This window comes from Anas platyrhynchos, chromosome 1, assembly GCF_047663525.1.
Source record: "Anas platyrhynchos isolate ZD024472 breed Pekin duck chromosome 1, IASCAAS_PekinDuck_T2T, whole genome shotgun sequence".
Classification (NCBI taxonomy): domain Eukaryota; kingdom Metazoa; phylum Chordata; class Aves; order Anseriformes; family Anatidae; genus Anas; species Anas platyrhynchos.
The window spans coordinates 177,106,424-177,119,250 of record NC_092587.1 but is presented as its reverse complement, the minus strand read 5'-3'; the positions used below and the strand labels follow the sequence as shown (position 1 = coordinate 177,119,250).

The window sequence follows — 12,827 nt, the reverse complement described above, 5'->3', positions numbered from 1 at the left end:
TACCTCTGTGCTCTGCATTCCCCGTTCCTAGGTATGTCATTGCCTCTGGCTTGGTTAAAATGCATTTTCTTTAACCAGATTCTGTGAATTAAGTGATCCAGGTCACACCGTGACAGTCCTGCCATATTTATTCACTGTCTGACCAGCGTTTGTGTCAACCACGACACATCCTATAAGCAGGGATTTTCACTTCCCGCTGTCCCCCTCGCTAATGCTGGAGGAAGCCCTTCAAACTACAACCCAAGTGCCTTCCTACTGATAATTGCCTTCTGATCACTGTCAGCGAGTTTGTCATCTTATTCCATGCTTGGTATTTTTTTTAAACAAAAATCAGAACGTTTTAAGACTTCAGATTACATGCAATACGAAATGCTAAGCAGACTGCAAACGTGCTGGTGCTTTATGAGACGGACTTGTCAGCTCCAAAATAAACGACACTAGAAATAAAATAAAAATAGAAATAAAATACCTGACTTGAATATTTGAAACTAGAAATGAAATACTTGACTGGAAAACCTTCACGTAAAGCCATGCTAGTCGTTTTATTGCTGTTCTCTTCTATCCACTCAACTCAATGACAATTTTTCCCTTGGTTTGCATGGAACAAGGCTGATTAGCCCGTACTTACCCAAGCCATCTGGGCCAGTTGTCTAATACTGACACGCCACTGTCAATCTCTGCACAAAATTATTGCTGAGTTTTGAAGCCACGCTCTTAAAATCTGAAGATTTAGTATCAGCGGACCAAATAGGTCCTCCACACCAACTATTCTAGACGTGAAGCAACAGTTGTTTGGACCTACCCATTAACCATGCTTATCCTTAGTACTACCTCATGGCTTATGTCTTCAGTGATAACTTCTTTTAATTACCAATGGTCTGGACTTGGTTTTTAATCCTCCAGCTGCTTCCCAGTACAAGGCTGCCCACAGTGTCTGACAAGGTGGCCTTCCAGCTAGCCCAGCCTGCTGTCAAAACCCATCCCCTGTCCAGAAGCTGAGGGTTGTGTCCCACTTTCCCTGGACTCTCCTGGGGATTTGAAAACATCCAGAGAGGCTATCAAAATAAATCTGTAAAGATGCATGCATACTTCCAAATGCAAGGATCTAGTGGGGAAACACTATTTTTACTCCTTTCACAGCCTACTTAGCCTTAAATCACCAACTGATGCTTGGTAACTTCAGAAGCAGGTCTCCTCTCACCTGTTGTAAGGCCAGAGCTGCAATGAAAAGACATCCAAAGTGCTACGTGTCTGCCTTGACACTTTTGTATCACGTTAACCTAGAACCCAAAGGATGAATAAGGCTTGAAAGTAGCAATTTCCCATTAAAAATACCTCAGTTCCTCAGGTATCCTTCACTCAGAGGGTGGTGAGGCCCTGGCACAGGCTGCCCAGAGAAGCTGTGGCTGCCCCATCCCTGGAGGTGCTCAAGGCCAGGCTGGATGGGGCTTTGGGCAACCTGGGCTGGTGGGAGGTGTCCCTGCCATGGCAGGGGGGTGGGACTGGGTGGGCTTTAAGGTCCCTTCCAACCCCACTGAGTCTATGGTTCCATGAAAACACTGAAAACACTTAAGAAAATCTTAGTAAACAGGCACTGGAGAAATTTATTGGAACGATGCAGAAGATGTTTTTATTTTATTTTTTGAGAGAAAGAAAGAGACAGCTTGCCTTGCAGATTTTTTGTGGTAATTTTTCTGTCTGACTGCACCTAGCTCTAATTTTCAGCCCCTAGATCTTGTTAGACCTGTAATTGCTCAGTTGAAGAGCTGGGAATAAAAGTTTTCTGCCCATCCAGGCACTTACATACTCTCACCCCCTATTAAGCCTAACAAACCATGTTTCCTCAAATCTAATAGCCGTGTTTTTCAGCTTCTTAATTGGTCTGAGAAATTTCCATTTATTACCATCTCTCCTGAGCCGTCGTCCTCACAGGCAGGCTTGATGGTGGATGGGACAGGATCCAGTTTGCTGACCACTTTCCACAGCAATTCACTTCAGTTGTTGGGGATGCATCCACTGCCCACAGGCCAGAGCCTTTGCCCTACCCCTCCCACAAGCATATGTTGTGCAAGCTCCACCTACGGTGTATTCCTAGGCATAAAAATTCCTACTTGGCCACATTAAAACACCCTACCCGACTACCCAAATGACTGTGCATCAGTAAGCGTCTCCTTGTCTACTACACTCCCAGTCTATATCATCTCCAGACTTTATCAGTAGCTGTCTCCTGCTGACTAAAAATAAATAGGACTGAGAACCCAAACCACAGCAACACTTTAGAGATAATTCGCTGCTTAAATTCACCCGTTTGAAACCTGGCAGATAATTCTGGTATTTTATGTAATTGTGTAATTTATATAATTTTTGTATTTTGACAAATGGGACCTACTCAGAGATTTAACAGCAAAAAAAAAAAACACTATCTCCTTGCTGAACAAACTGCAAAAACAACAAGGAAAAGGTACAGTCCCTTTTCCTTCCACCCACATTGATTAGCATTATATTACTCTCCCTTAATTTTCAACTAATTGACTTCCAAGTCAGATGTTCTACTCTTTCTCATAGTCACTTTCTGTTCCTGAGTACCTGAGTTGTCCGATTTACCTTTCAAACACTGGCACAGGATTTGTTTCTTCAGTCCTGGAGCACTGCAGTGCTCAAAATTTACTGAAAAATATCAACAGCAACTGCTGATGGAGTTTCCTAGACAGCTCCTTTAAAACTCTTGAATGCAAATTGTTCAGACTTCCTTGTTTGAAGTTCTTCAATTTTAATTAGCGTGTAGAGCTTGTCTTCAATAGCTGTTAAGCAACATCCTGGAGTTATTACTGGGATGAGAATGCCTGTGCTACTGTTACTGTGAGACAGTAACTATTGAACGGTTTAATTATCCCACAACCTGGCCAATTTTCTGTGTTATGACATTAAATAACTAGCACATTGCCTTGATAACCCAAACAGACTTTATTAGGAGGGTTTCCTAACACACTTCAAAAATTCCCCACCTCTTTCAGCTGTAGAGTTCTCCTCATAGCCTTTTGTGCTGTAATAAATAAAAATAGCTGTTTTCTGTAACCTGGGTCATTTGCCCTGATAACAGTCTCTCAGTGAAGCTGATGTTGTTCAGATGCATGAGTAAGCTCAACCCTTGGTAAACCACTGACTTCTCTGTCGTGTGCTCCAGCGCTGAATCCTCAGCTCCACTGAGCGCTACTTCCAGACCAGGAGGTTCAGGAGGAGAAGGAAGCTGAGGAGGAGCAAGGTTGTTTTTTTTTTTTTTTTTTCCCCAAAAGGAAGCACATATCACAAAATGAGGGGCAGATCCCTGCCCCGCTTCTCAGGTTTGATTTTCTGTGTAGCTGATAGATAGCAGAGCTGCAATTTTCACTGTCTCTGGGATGGCTTGCCTGAGAAGGAGCTGAACTAGTGTGATAGCGCCGCTTCAATGGCCAACCCCAGCAGCAGGTGACACAGCAGCGATTTGTGAAGTGATGGTTATTTTGGGATTGCTACCTACCCACAGCAGCAAGCATCATTCAGCTATACATGGCAGAAACAGGCAGCTCACTCACGGCACGGGACAGCATTCAGCAGCAAGTCGCTCCCTCCCGATCCATTTTGAAGCAGAAAGAACCAAGACACGCCGAGCACATCTCACTGCTCTCCCGGTGCACCGCACAAAGACTCTGGGGTGAAAAGACTGGGGAAAACATCTCTAAAGTTGTGAACCTTTAACAAAATGAACTTCTGGACAATATTTTAGAGGAAGAACAGAGAGGGGAAAAAAGGAAATTCCATTTTTCTAGACAAACACCTTCAAAATATCCTTTTCACAGAGATGTGCCTGTTTCAAATTTCATGTTACAGACGCGTGTGAAGTAAAGTTACATGGGTTTGTTGCAATGAAAGTTTTACGTCAACTCCACATTTTTCAAGCCTCAAAGGTTTGAATGTAAATATTCAGGATCTCCACAGCATATTTGCCACATCAGATAGACTTTGAATATTTTAGTGGTTCATATGATAAAATGATTTTGCGTGATCTTTCGAAGAATACGTACTCGTTCGGGAAAGCAGAAAATTTCAACTGCAAGTGTTAAAACATTCAGAAGATTATGTAAAATGTAGAGAGATCAGCTTGCCACAAAAAAAAAAAAAAAAAATCGTATCCTTTAGAAACCCCAGCTCTCCTTGGAAATCCCTGCTTACTTCTGCCAGGACACCACTTTTCAGCTCCAAAGTATTTTAAGATCATAGTGTAAGACGAAAACGTCATAGAAATGATTTTCTTAGGGTTTAACAGCCACTAACGTGGTTCAACGCTGTAGCTCTATATGATTTAAGTACGTTAACCAAATTTTCCATCATTTGACATTAAACTGAATTTGAACAGAAGCCTCTTGTAATGGTAAAAAAAGAAGAAATACTTAAAACTATTCTGTTCTTTCATTTCCTTGATTATTCACTCAATAATTACGAAATAAGTTAATTTTGGAAAAAAGTCTAAATGTTTAAAAAATCGGCAGAAATTAGTTGAAATCTCTGACTGAAGCGATGCTAAACGCTTCAATGGCATCAAAGAGTTAAAAATAAAACCATGACTAATTCCTGATAAATCAAATCTAATGAATAATATCTTCCTAATATATCACATACAGCAGCAGAAAAAAAAATACTGTATCAGTGCTAGGGACACCCTGGCAAGTAGAATAGCGAGTTAAAAAAAAAAAAAGTGCATTTATTTCTACTAGATTCAGTTACCAATTAATAAAATATTACAGTGATGACTCCACGGTATCAATAAACAGCCTTAGAGACAGTGGGAGCGGTATGAATAATATCTTTAGGAATCGGGTGGAAGAATTGAAGGGATAATCTGTCTCTCTGTTGTTAATTGTGCAAAGCAGGAGGAATCTACCTGTAAAAGTGAACAATAGATCTGGAGGAAGATGGGATCTCCTCCCCGCGTCCAGCCTGAGGTAGGTGCTTGCTCCTGCCCCTGCTTTGGCTGCATGCAGCTCCCCCCTCCCTGTCCCCAAGGAAATGCACACACAGAGGAGTGCAGAGCTTTCCCTTCCCTGCTCCGAGCTGCCAGTGCTTAAAGGGGAAACCTTTGCTAAAAGGCACCGAAGGCGAGCCCCAGAGCAGAGTCTCGCAGAGGGAAGCCAGCCATTTGGTTCGCGTGCTCTGCTGCTTCCCCCCCGTGCAGAAGTGTTGCTAAGCTATAGCGCTGTGCGATGCTCCACGGGATCTGTAGGCACACGAACCTTTTGTTCCACAGTTGTTGCTACCGAGAAGGGAGGAATTGATGCTCGACAGCCTTGGTGGGTTAAAGAAAATCACCATTTTAAACCTCTCTCCTCCCTGGAACAGTTTTTGTCTATGGCATAGGGAAGGGAAGAAGCCAAACCTCATTAGGCTGCAGTTCTTGTACTGGTGCAGATGCTCCCCTCAGTGACAATGGAAGCTTTCACCACGAACTTAAAGCCAGTCAGCCCAACACGTCTTCAACATCCCTTCCAAAGCGTCTGCTGGGAAAACATCCTGGTGCTGTGCACGTGTGCTGTAAGTGAGAAGTATGTGCACACACCTGATAAATGAGCCCCCCCCACCCTCCTACAAAGGGGGATGCTTTTAATTTCAGCCTTGTCCTGGTGCACCAGTCAGGTGCCATAAGCAGCACAAGGAAAACGGGAGATTAAAACCCTTGAAACATAAATGAAGCTGTCCTGTTTAACACCATAAGCACTGCACATGATTTGGCCGGCTGCTACTACAAATACATTCAAAGTACTATAAACAAGGTGTCATTCAGAACAGCATTATTCATTTCAGTCAGGAACCCTCAGAACTTCTGAGACTTAAAAGTAAGAGAGAGAGAGAAAGAGAGAGAGAGAAACGCTTTCTATGCCCTTCTTCCCTTACACAGTTAAATGCAAATTCCCCCTTACAGTCATATTCCTGCTATCTCCCTGCATACACAGCTGATACGCCACCTACTGCAAAAGCCAGCTGACAGACCAAGCAATGCTAGCAGCATTTCCATTCCAACATCGTGCCGGAGCTGAAGAAAGGTGCTTTTAAAAAAAAAAAATCGTCTTTTCAGGCTGACGGGAACAAAGCAGGACTGCTGGCTTTTTGTCCTCGCTTCGAGAATGGAGAGAAAATCAAACCGAAGAGCAAAGGAATCTGAGGAAATACACGGCGCCTCCGAAGGCTCGGAGCAAGACAAGGACTACAAAACGTCTCTGGTTACCCTGAACGTTGGTGGCTATCTGTACATCACGCAGAAACAGACGCTAACCAAGTATCCAGACTCCTTTCTTGAAGGTATCATCAATGGCAAGATAATGTGCCCTTTCGATGCAGATGGACATTACTTCATAGACAGAGATGGACTCCTTTTCAGGCACATTCTGAACTTCCTCCGAAATGGAGAACTTCTGCTCCCGGAAGGGTTTCGAGAAAATCAACTTTTGGCACATGAAGCAGATTTTTTTCAGCTTAAGGTGTTATCAGACGCAGTGAAATCCAAGTGGGAGAAGGAGCAGCTAGCGTCTCGAGAGACTACTTTCCTGGAGATCACTGACAGCCACGACCGTTCCCAGGGTCTCAGGATCTTTTGTAACGCTCCCGATTTCATAGCAAAAATTAAATCCCGCATCGTGCTGGTGTCCAAAAGCAGGCTGGATGGCTTTCCCGAGGAGTTTTCTGTGTCTTCGAATATCATCCAATTCAAATACTTCATCAAGTCCGAAAACGGTACGCGGCTCGTGCTGAAGGAGGACAACACCTTTGTCTGCACCCTGGAGACTCTTAAGTTTGAGGCTATCATGATGGCTTTAAAATGTGGATTTAGACTGCTGACCAGCCTGGATTGCTCGAAAGGGTCTATTGTTCACAGCGATGCACTTCATTTTATCAAGTAATTGCAAAAGGCAGAGGAAACGAGCATGCAGCCAGCAAACCTCCTGTAACTACAGCGTCCTGGCATCACAAACGCCGTATCTAACCAGCCCCGTGCCACAGAGCTCGGCTGCTAATCAGTTAATGTGAGCTAATGGTATGTAAATCTCATAACGACATCCATCTCTGGCTTACTTAAAGCTGAATGAGAATTTTATGCCTGAATTTAATAAAAAAAATTACCTGCTAACCACTGTAAACGCAGATTGAATGCTTTGTGCTGTTTGTAATATGTTTTCTTCATGCTGTCGTTCAGCCGGAGAGTCTAGCTGGGTTTTTTGTGTACTTGTCTGACTGCCACGCACACACCTAACTGCTCTGCTAAGCAGCAGGGAGAGTATTTCCACAGAACAGGCAGGCTGAAAATCTGTTCTGCTTCTAACAAGTCTCTCAGACTGGCTTTGAAATGGAATAAATTCTTCTGAACGGTCGCTAGTGTTCATGCTATTGTACTGGGTTTGCCAAAACGTGACACTGAAAGAGGGTTCAAAAATTAATCAACTCGATTTGAAAGTTAAACTAATTATTTCAACTCACTTAAAATCAAATTTACAGCTGTGCTGCTGCATTAACAACAATTGCTAAAGCACGTGAACCAACAGATAATGCTGGGGAGGGATTACTTCTGTGCTGGGAAACGAGCTGAATCTGCAGAGAACGTAACATTTTCTGGTTCCATATAGTTATCAGATGGCTAATAAAAATGTTTGGCAGAAAGTTTGACATAGCAGGCTTCCAGCAATGACATCCTACAATGCTCAAGTTACTATTTTCTACTAATCATTGGTGTTCATAAAGACAGGCAATTAACAGAGCCCTTGCTTTGCACAATAGCTTTCTAAAAGCAGTTCACAATATTAGTTTTGAATAGACCACCTGCTGGCATTTAGGATGCATCAATATAAGTAATGGAATAAATATCTTCTTTCTCCTCATCTTCACAATTTATCAAATCTGCTAATTTATATTTTAAACAAGGTTTTAATAGCTTCGGCGGAACAGCTCTAATTTAACCACAAGTATTACAAACCAGTCACTCCGCAGAAGCAGACTGAAAAATCAACACGCCGCACAAAAAGAAGCTGCACTAACTCAAAGTTTAAGCTTCGTCCATCCCTGGGCTCTACCACCATTCGCAGCTCAAATGAAATCAAAATTCAAGTTAAATACCATTAAAGACAGAAAATCCAACCAAGCAGTTTCTTAACTTTCCCAGAATATTCATTTTGTAGAGAAAAAAGGAAATAAACATTAGGACTGTCCAAGTGAAACGCACTGCAATGCATACCAGAAGTGACAACTGAGGAAAAGAGCTAACGTTTGGTAGGCTGAAAACAATTTTGTCTCGGCTTTTAGAGGGAACAAATCCATTTTCAGTAATAGTGACTGGGAATACAAACTCAATGTCCCTTTATCATCCCATTTGAAACCCCAGTTCACCTGTAACACACGATGACTGTAGGTAACTGGGTCCCTTGCTGGGATGAATTCAGAGGGAGACCAGGCAGCAGTGACTGCAAAACAATCCACTATGGTTTTATCAAGTGGCGAAGTCCGATCCCTCCAGAATACCCACAGACTAGAAACTATAAACTTCTCTATCCTCTCTGTATTACAAAGTTAAGGATCAGAAAATACGTGCTTTTATTATTTTATTTTTTTTTTAAGTTTTGAGTTTTCCCAAACTATTAAAAATCAAGTCACCTGAAATTTCAGGCATGCAAACTGAAGAAGAGTTTGCATGTCCCAGAACTTCTCTGACTTTGTCCACATACATTAACCATCTACAAGAGATACATAGAAAAATACAATTCTTTACATGCTCACCTCTTTTATATTCTTAAGCCATTCCAACTGGAACTCTATCACTGCGTACATAATGATCCTCCCTCCTTCCCCTCCACACACCACAATAAATTGTTTTCAGAGTGGTGCCTTCAAAAATTCTCATTAACCATTAATCTTGTACCTAAAACAATCTCTAGGACATCTGCAGAAAGTAAATGTGAAAGCTCACCTGAGAGAAACTCAGATTCCTGCTGATCTCCTAGGACAAGAACTAGAAATGTCATCACACAGAACGATGACATGAAAAGCCCTTCGTGGACTCATTTCTCTACAAGAGCAAAAAAAAGTGACAAGACAATCTTAATGAGCTTCTTAACTGATCTCCAAGTTTTAAAGAAGCGTGCTCTCAGTGCTGTCAAATACACAGCCTGTATGAGCACAAAGTCTGGAGGAGGCTGTTGCTCCTCAGATGTCACATCATCCATTTTCACTTAAGTGCTTTTGGTTATAACCTTCACTTATAATTAATTTTTGATTGAGATTTAAATTGCCATTAGAGTTGAAAAGAAAGAAAAAGAGAATAAAATCAATTTTGATCCCAAACAATTAATAAAAACCTTCTGTGGTTGCTTGCCTTTTAGTTGGGCTCTTAGGAACCGTTAGCACGGTCGTATCAGAAAGCAGTGCCACTTGTTCACCGTACCGTGACTTCACCCGTGAGAAAGCAGCAGAGAATTTGACAGTTCTGCATTTGTTCTAGGAAATACTTTTGGAATGAGCCATTCACAAGCTGGTAATCACAGGTAAAATTCAAAACACCTGAAATATCTTCTTAGCTTTTGTATTTACAAGATTTACCGGAAAACTTTCATTTGCCAGGCGTTTGATTCAGAGTACCTAATTCCCTCTTAATTTACAAAAACAAAAAGAACACTTGAAAGCTTCCCAGTTCACATTATAGCTGATATGAGATAATTCAATGTATTTGTGGTTTTGTTCAATCAGATGCTTTGATCTAGTGATGAACTTGAATAATTTATCAAACCAGGATGGCAGCGGTTTGCTTTTATATATAAACAAAATGACCACATAAAGCTTCCATAATGTTTCCTCTTCGCTCCATAAATATTTAATATAACAAATCTATTTTGCATATGTTCACTCAGGTGGGTGCTCGTGTTATAACGCTGTAGGGTTGCCAGAAAAGGAAGCAAGTTAAACAGCATGCTTACCTTTTCTGCCTTGTCTTTCCAGTTGGAAGTTGCATATTTAATACTGTTATGACAATGATAAAGGTGCAAAATCAAGTGCCTAAGTCAAAAATACCAACAGTTGTTTTAACAACATCACTTTGAGTATGATATACACCAAGTACTTCTATTCCTTTTGTTAAGGGCTGAATCACGATGACTTACCAGTATAACCCTGCAAGCATCATGTAGGAACTGTAATTTTTATAATTTCTGTGAATTACCTTCAACTGCGGTGGTAAGAATAAGAAGTAACTTCCCCAAGGAGGGGATTCAACCTGTTCTCACTCTAGGACATCTCCACTTGCCTCCCTGCCTCTTTTCCTGGTGAGAAAAGGGCCATCAAGTGGGCAACTGAGAAAGGCCAGGGAGCTGGAGGCAGGGCTGACCAACACACACTGCAGAGAAAAAACTTTCTGGCTCCTGTGAATGCTTGTGGAAAAATATATGTATATATTGATGTCAAATTGATCAAAACACCCAGTGTACTGCTTCCTCCCACACTCGCATGCCCATACTCTCCACTGGTGGAGAAGCAAGCAACAGCTGTTTGATCACACTTGGCAGCATGGTATTATAGCATTCACCTATTTGGTTTATTTCTACATGAGGACAAAACCTCCAAGTGGCTGCACTAGGTCAGATTAAGATGTTTCTAGCCCAGCGTTACCCATGACTGTGAACTCTGTTTCCATCTCTTCATACCTCTGGTCATGATTCCCATTTTTGACCCTCTGACCTTCCCCTCTCCTAGAAGGCAAGTAAGTAAAGGCAGTGGCTAAAAGCAGGTGCCTAGGAAAAAAAATAGGAAGCAGAGGAACATATGTGATGCTCCCCTGAAGTATGCTGCCAGACTCCCAACAGCTCACTGCCCAGTGACTTCTAGAGCCAGTCACTTCATCACCAGCCACTTCCAGAGTGGTCTCTACAGAGAGCCTTGATGCTGTGAAACCCACAGGCTGTGCATCAAGGTCAGGTTCCAGCTCTCCTCGCCCTACTGTCAGTACCTGCTTGCCCTGTGAGCAGTGTTTCCCAGCACCCTAACTGCCCTACTGACCTTTCCATGTACTTGTGTCATATTTTTAACTGTATTCTTGCATTTGTACTTGTTATGACTGTGCAAGTGACAACTGGCCATCTCTTTTCTAAGATAAATAATATTTATTTAGATCCTAAAAGGAAAAAAAAATCACAACCTCATTTGCAGCAATCAGTGACGTTGTTTTCACCTCTTTCTTGCAAGCATTGCAAGGTTTCCATTCAATAAGATGGAAGGATATGAAGAAACTCAGGTCCCCTCCCCACTAGCATACATGCAGAATAAGGACACATTGCAAAAATTATTGCAATTTAATAATGGAAGTGCCTCATCCATTAATTTGTTTATTTAAGTAGAAGGGTCATGGTGTCCTGATTCAAGTAATGAATGAGGAACAGGGATGGGATAGGCAGGTTCATTTGGGTCTATGACAAAGTAAACATTATTTTCTTAGGCAAGAATTAATTCATCTTTGATGAATAACTATTACCTAACCTCAAGTCTTGTCTGCTGTCCTATAACACAGGGCAGGAACTCATGGATTATTAGGAAAGTGAGTACTAGTTAAAAAATAAAGGTATCTTCATACAAAGAGAGAAGCTTGTGTAAGTGGTTAGGTTGAAACAAAAGCAACTGATAAGGTACAAGGAATTTAAGATCAGAAAATAATATGGGTTTTCAGCTTCTTTTGAAACGGCCATTCTGTAAGAACCATGCATGAGGTATCGCACAGAACACTGCCTCAAAGCACTGCCTCTATAAATCACCATTCACAATAAAATGTCAGAAAATAAGCAGCACGGCAAAGACGGTAGGAGGGAGATGTCTAATGGCACCTGAGGAACTTGGATGAGCAAGCATTCTGCAAAAGAAAACACACTTGCCTTCCTTTCTGAAAGAAATTGCATAATATCCTGCAGAACTAGACAGTTGACTTCTCCTAAAAATGTGTGTGGTAGGAGTACCACACAGCTAAAAGCAACAGTCTACCAAAAAGCTGTTTCTATCCGCACTGGTAACAGCTTAACATCATTGCCATTATCATTTAACACCACGTTTGTTCATTTTAAGCTTCCGAAAGGAGCACTGTTCCGCTGCTTCAGAAACAAAACCAGTCAGGGAACTGGTACAATAATTAAAGCCGTAAACAACAGCCACTCATTTAAAACATTATTACACGGTGACATGCGAGTTCAGCATGTTAAGGTTTAAAAACCAAGCAATTAGAAAGAGGACTTCAAAATGAAGCCATTCTGAAGGTCTGCAAAACCTGTGCTAATGCTAGGAGTAAGTACAGCATTGCCTTGGTTACTGGTGTTACAGCTTTGGGGAATCCAAGAGGTGTATGGAGCACTCATGGAGCCCACAATCTGTCTGGACATTAAAAGGGGACTCCCACAGTTCCACTCTGAGCATTATTTCAGTTACCTGAAAACCTAGATCCTTATGCTTTTCCAGGATACTTCCACTACCACCACTCTTGACACCGAAAGAAGCAGCAGCATCCTCTTTAGGGAGGGTGGCACCTCCCCGCTGCAGGAGTTTTTGGAGATGAAGACCAAAGAGCAAGGAGACGACAACAGGTTTTAAAATCCAAGGCTGCTTGCCAGGGAAAGCTGTAGCTCCAGGAAGATGAGGCTCCACAGGAGCTGCCCGAGCAGCGAGGGCTGGGAGGAGGCAGTGCGGTGAGACAGCTCACGATACCTGAGCAGCAGGACCGAGGAGGGGAGAAGGACTCCGTGAGGGTGACTGCCACCTCGGGTTGATGGAGAAGGCACAGGACA

The 12,827-nt window shown here is 42.2% G+C and overlaps 2 protein-coding genes across 2 annotated transcripts in view; one reads left to right on the top strand and one right to left on the bottom strand.

Annotated features, from left to right (window-relative positions):
* GTF2F2 (general transcription factor IIF subunit 2) overlaps positions 1-12,827 on the bottom strand; it is an 82,702-nt gene that overhangs the window by 48,327 nt on the left and 21,548 nt on the right. The gene's annotated exons all lie outside the window — the stretch shown is intronic.
* On the top strand, positions 5,806-7,170 carry KCTD4 (potassium channel tetramerization domain containing 4). The gene has a single exon (XM_038173353.2). It carries the CDS (start codon positions 6,156-6,158, stop codon positions 6,927-6,929), a length of 774 nt encoding a protein of 257 aa, XP_038029281.1. The 5' UTR covers positions 5,806-6,155; the 3' UTR covers positions 6,930-7,170.

Coding starts and splice junctions, on each gene's coding strand:
- KCTD4 (XM_038173353.2), top strand. CDS start 6,156: ATGGAGAGAAAATCAAACCGAAGAGCAAAGGAATCTGAGGAAATACAC.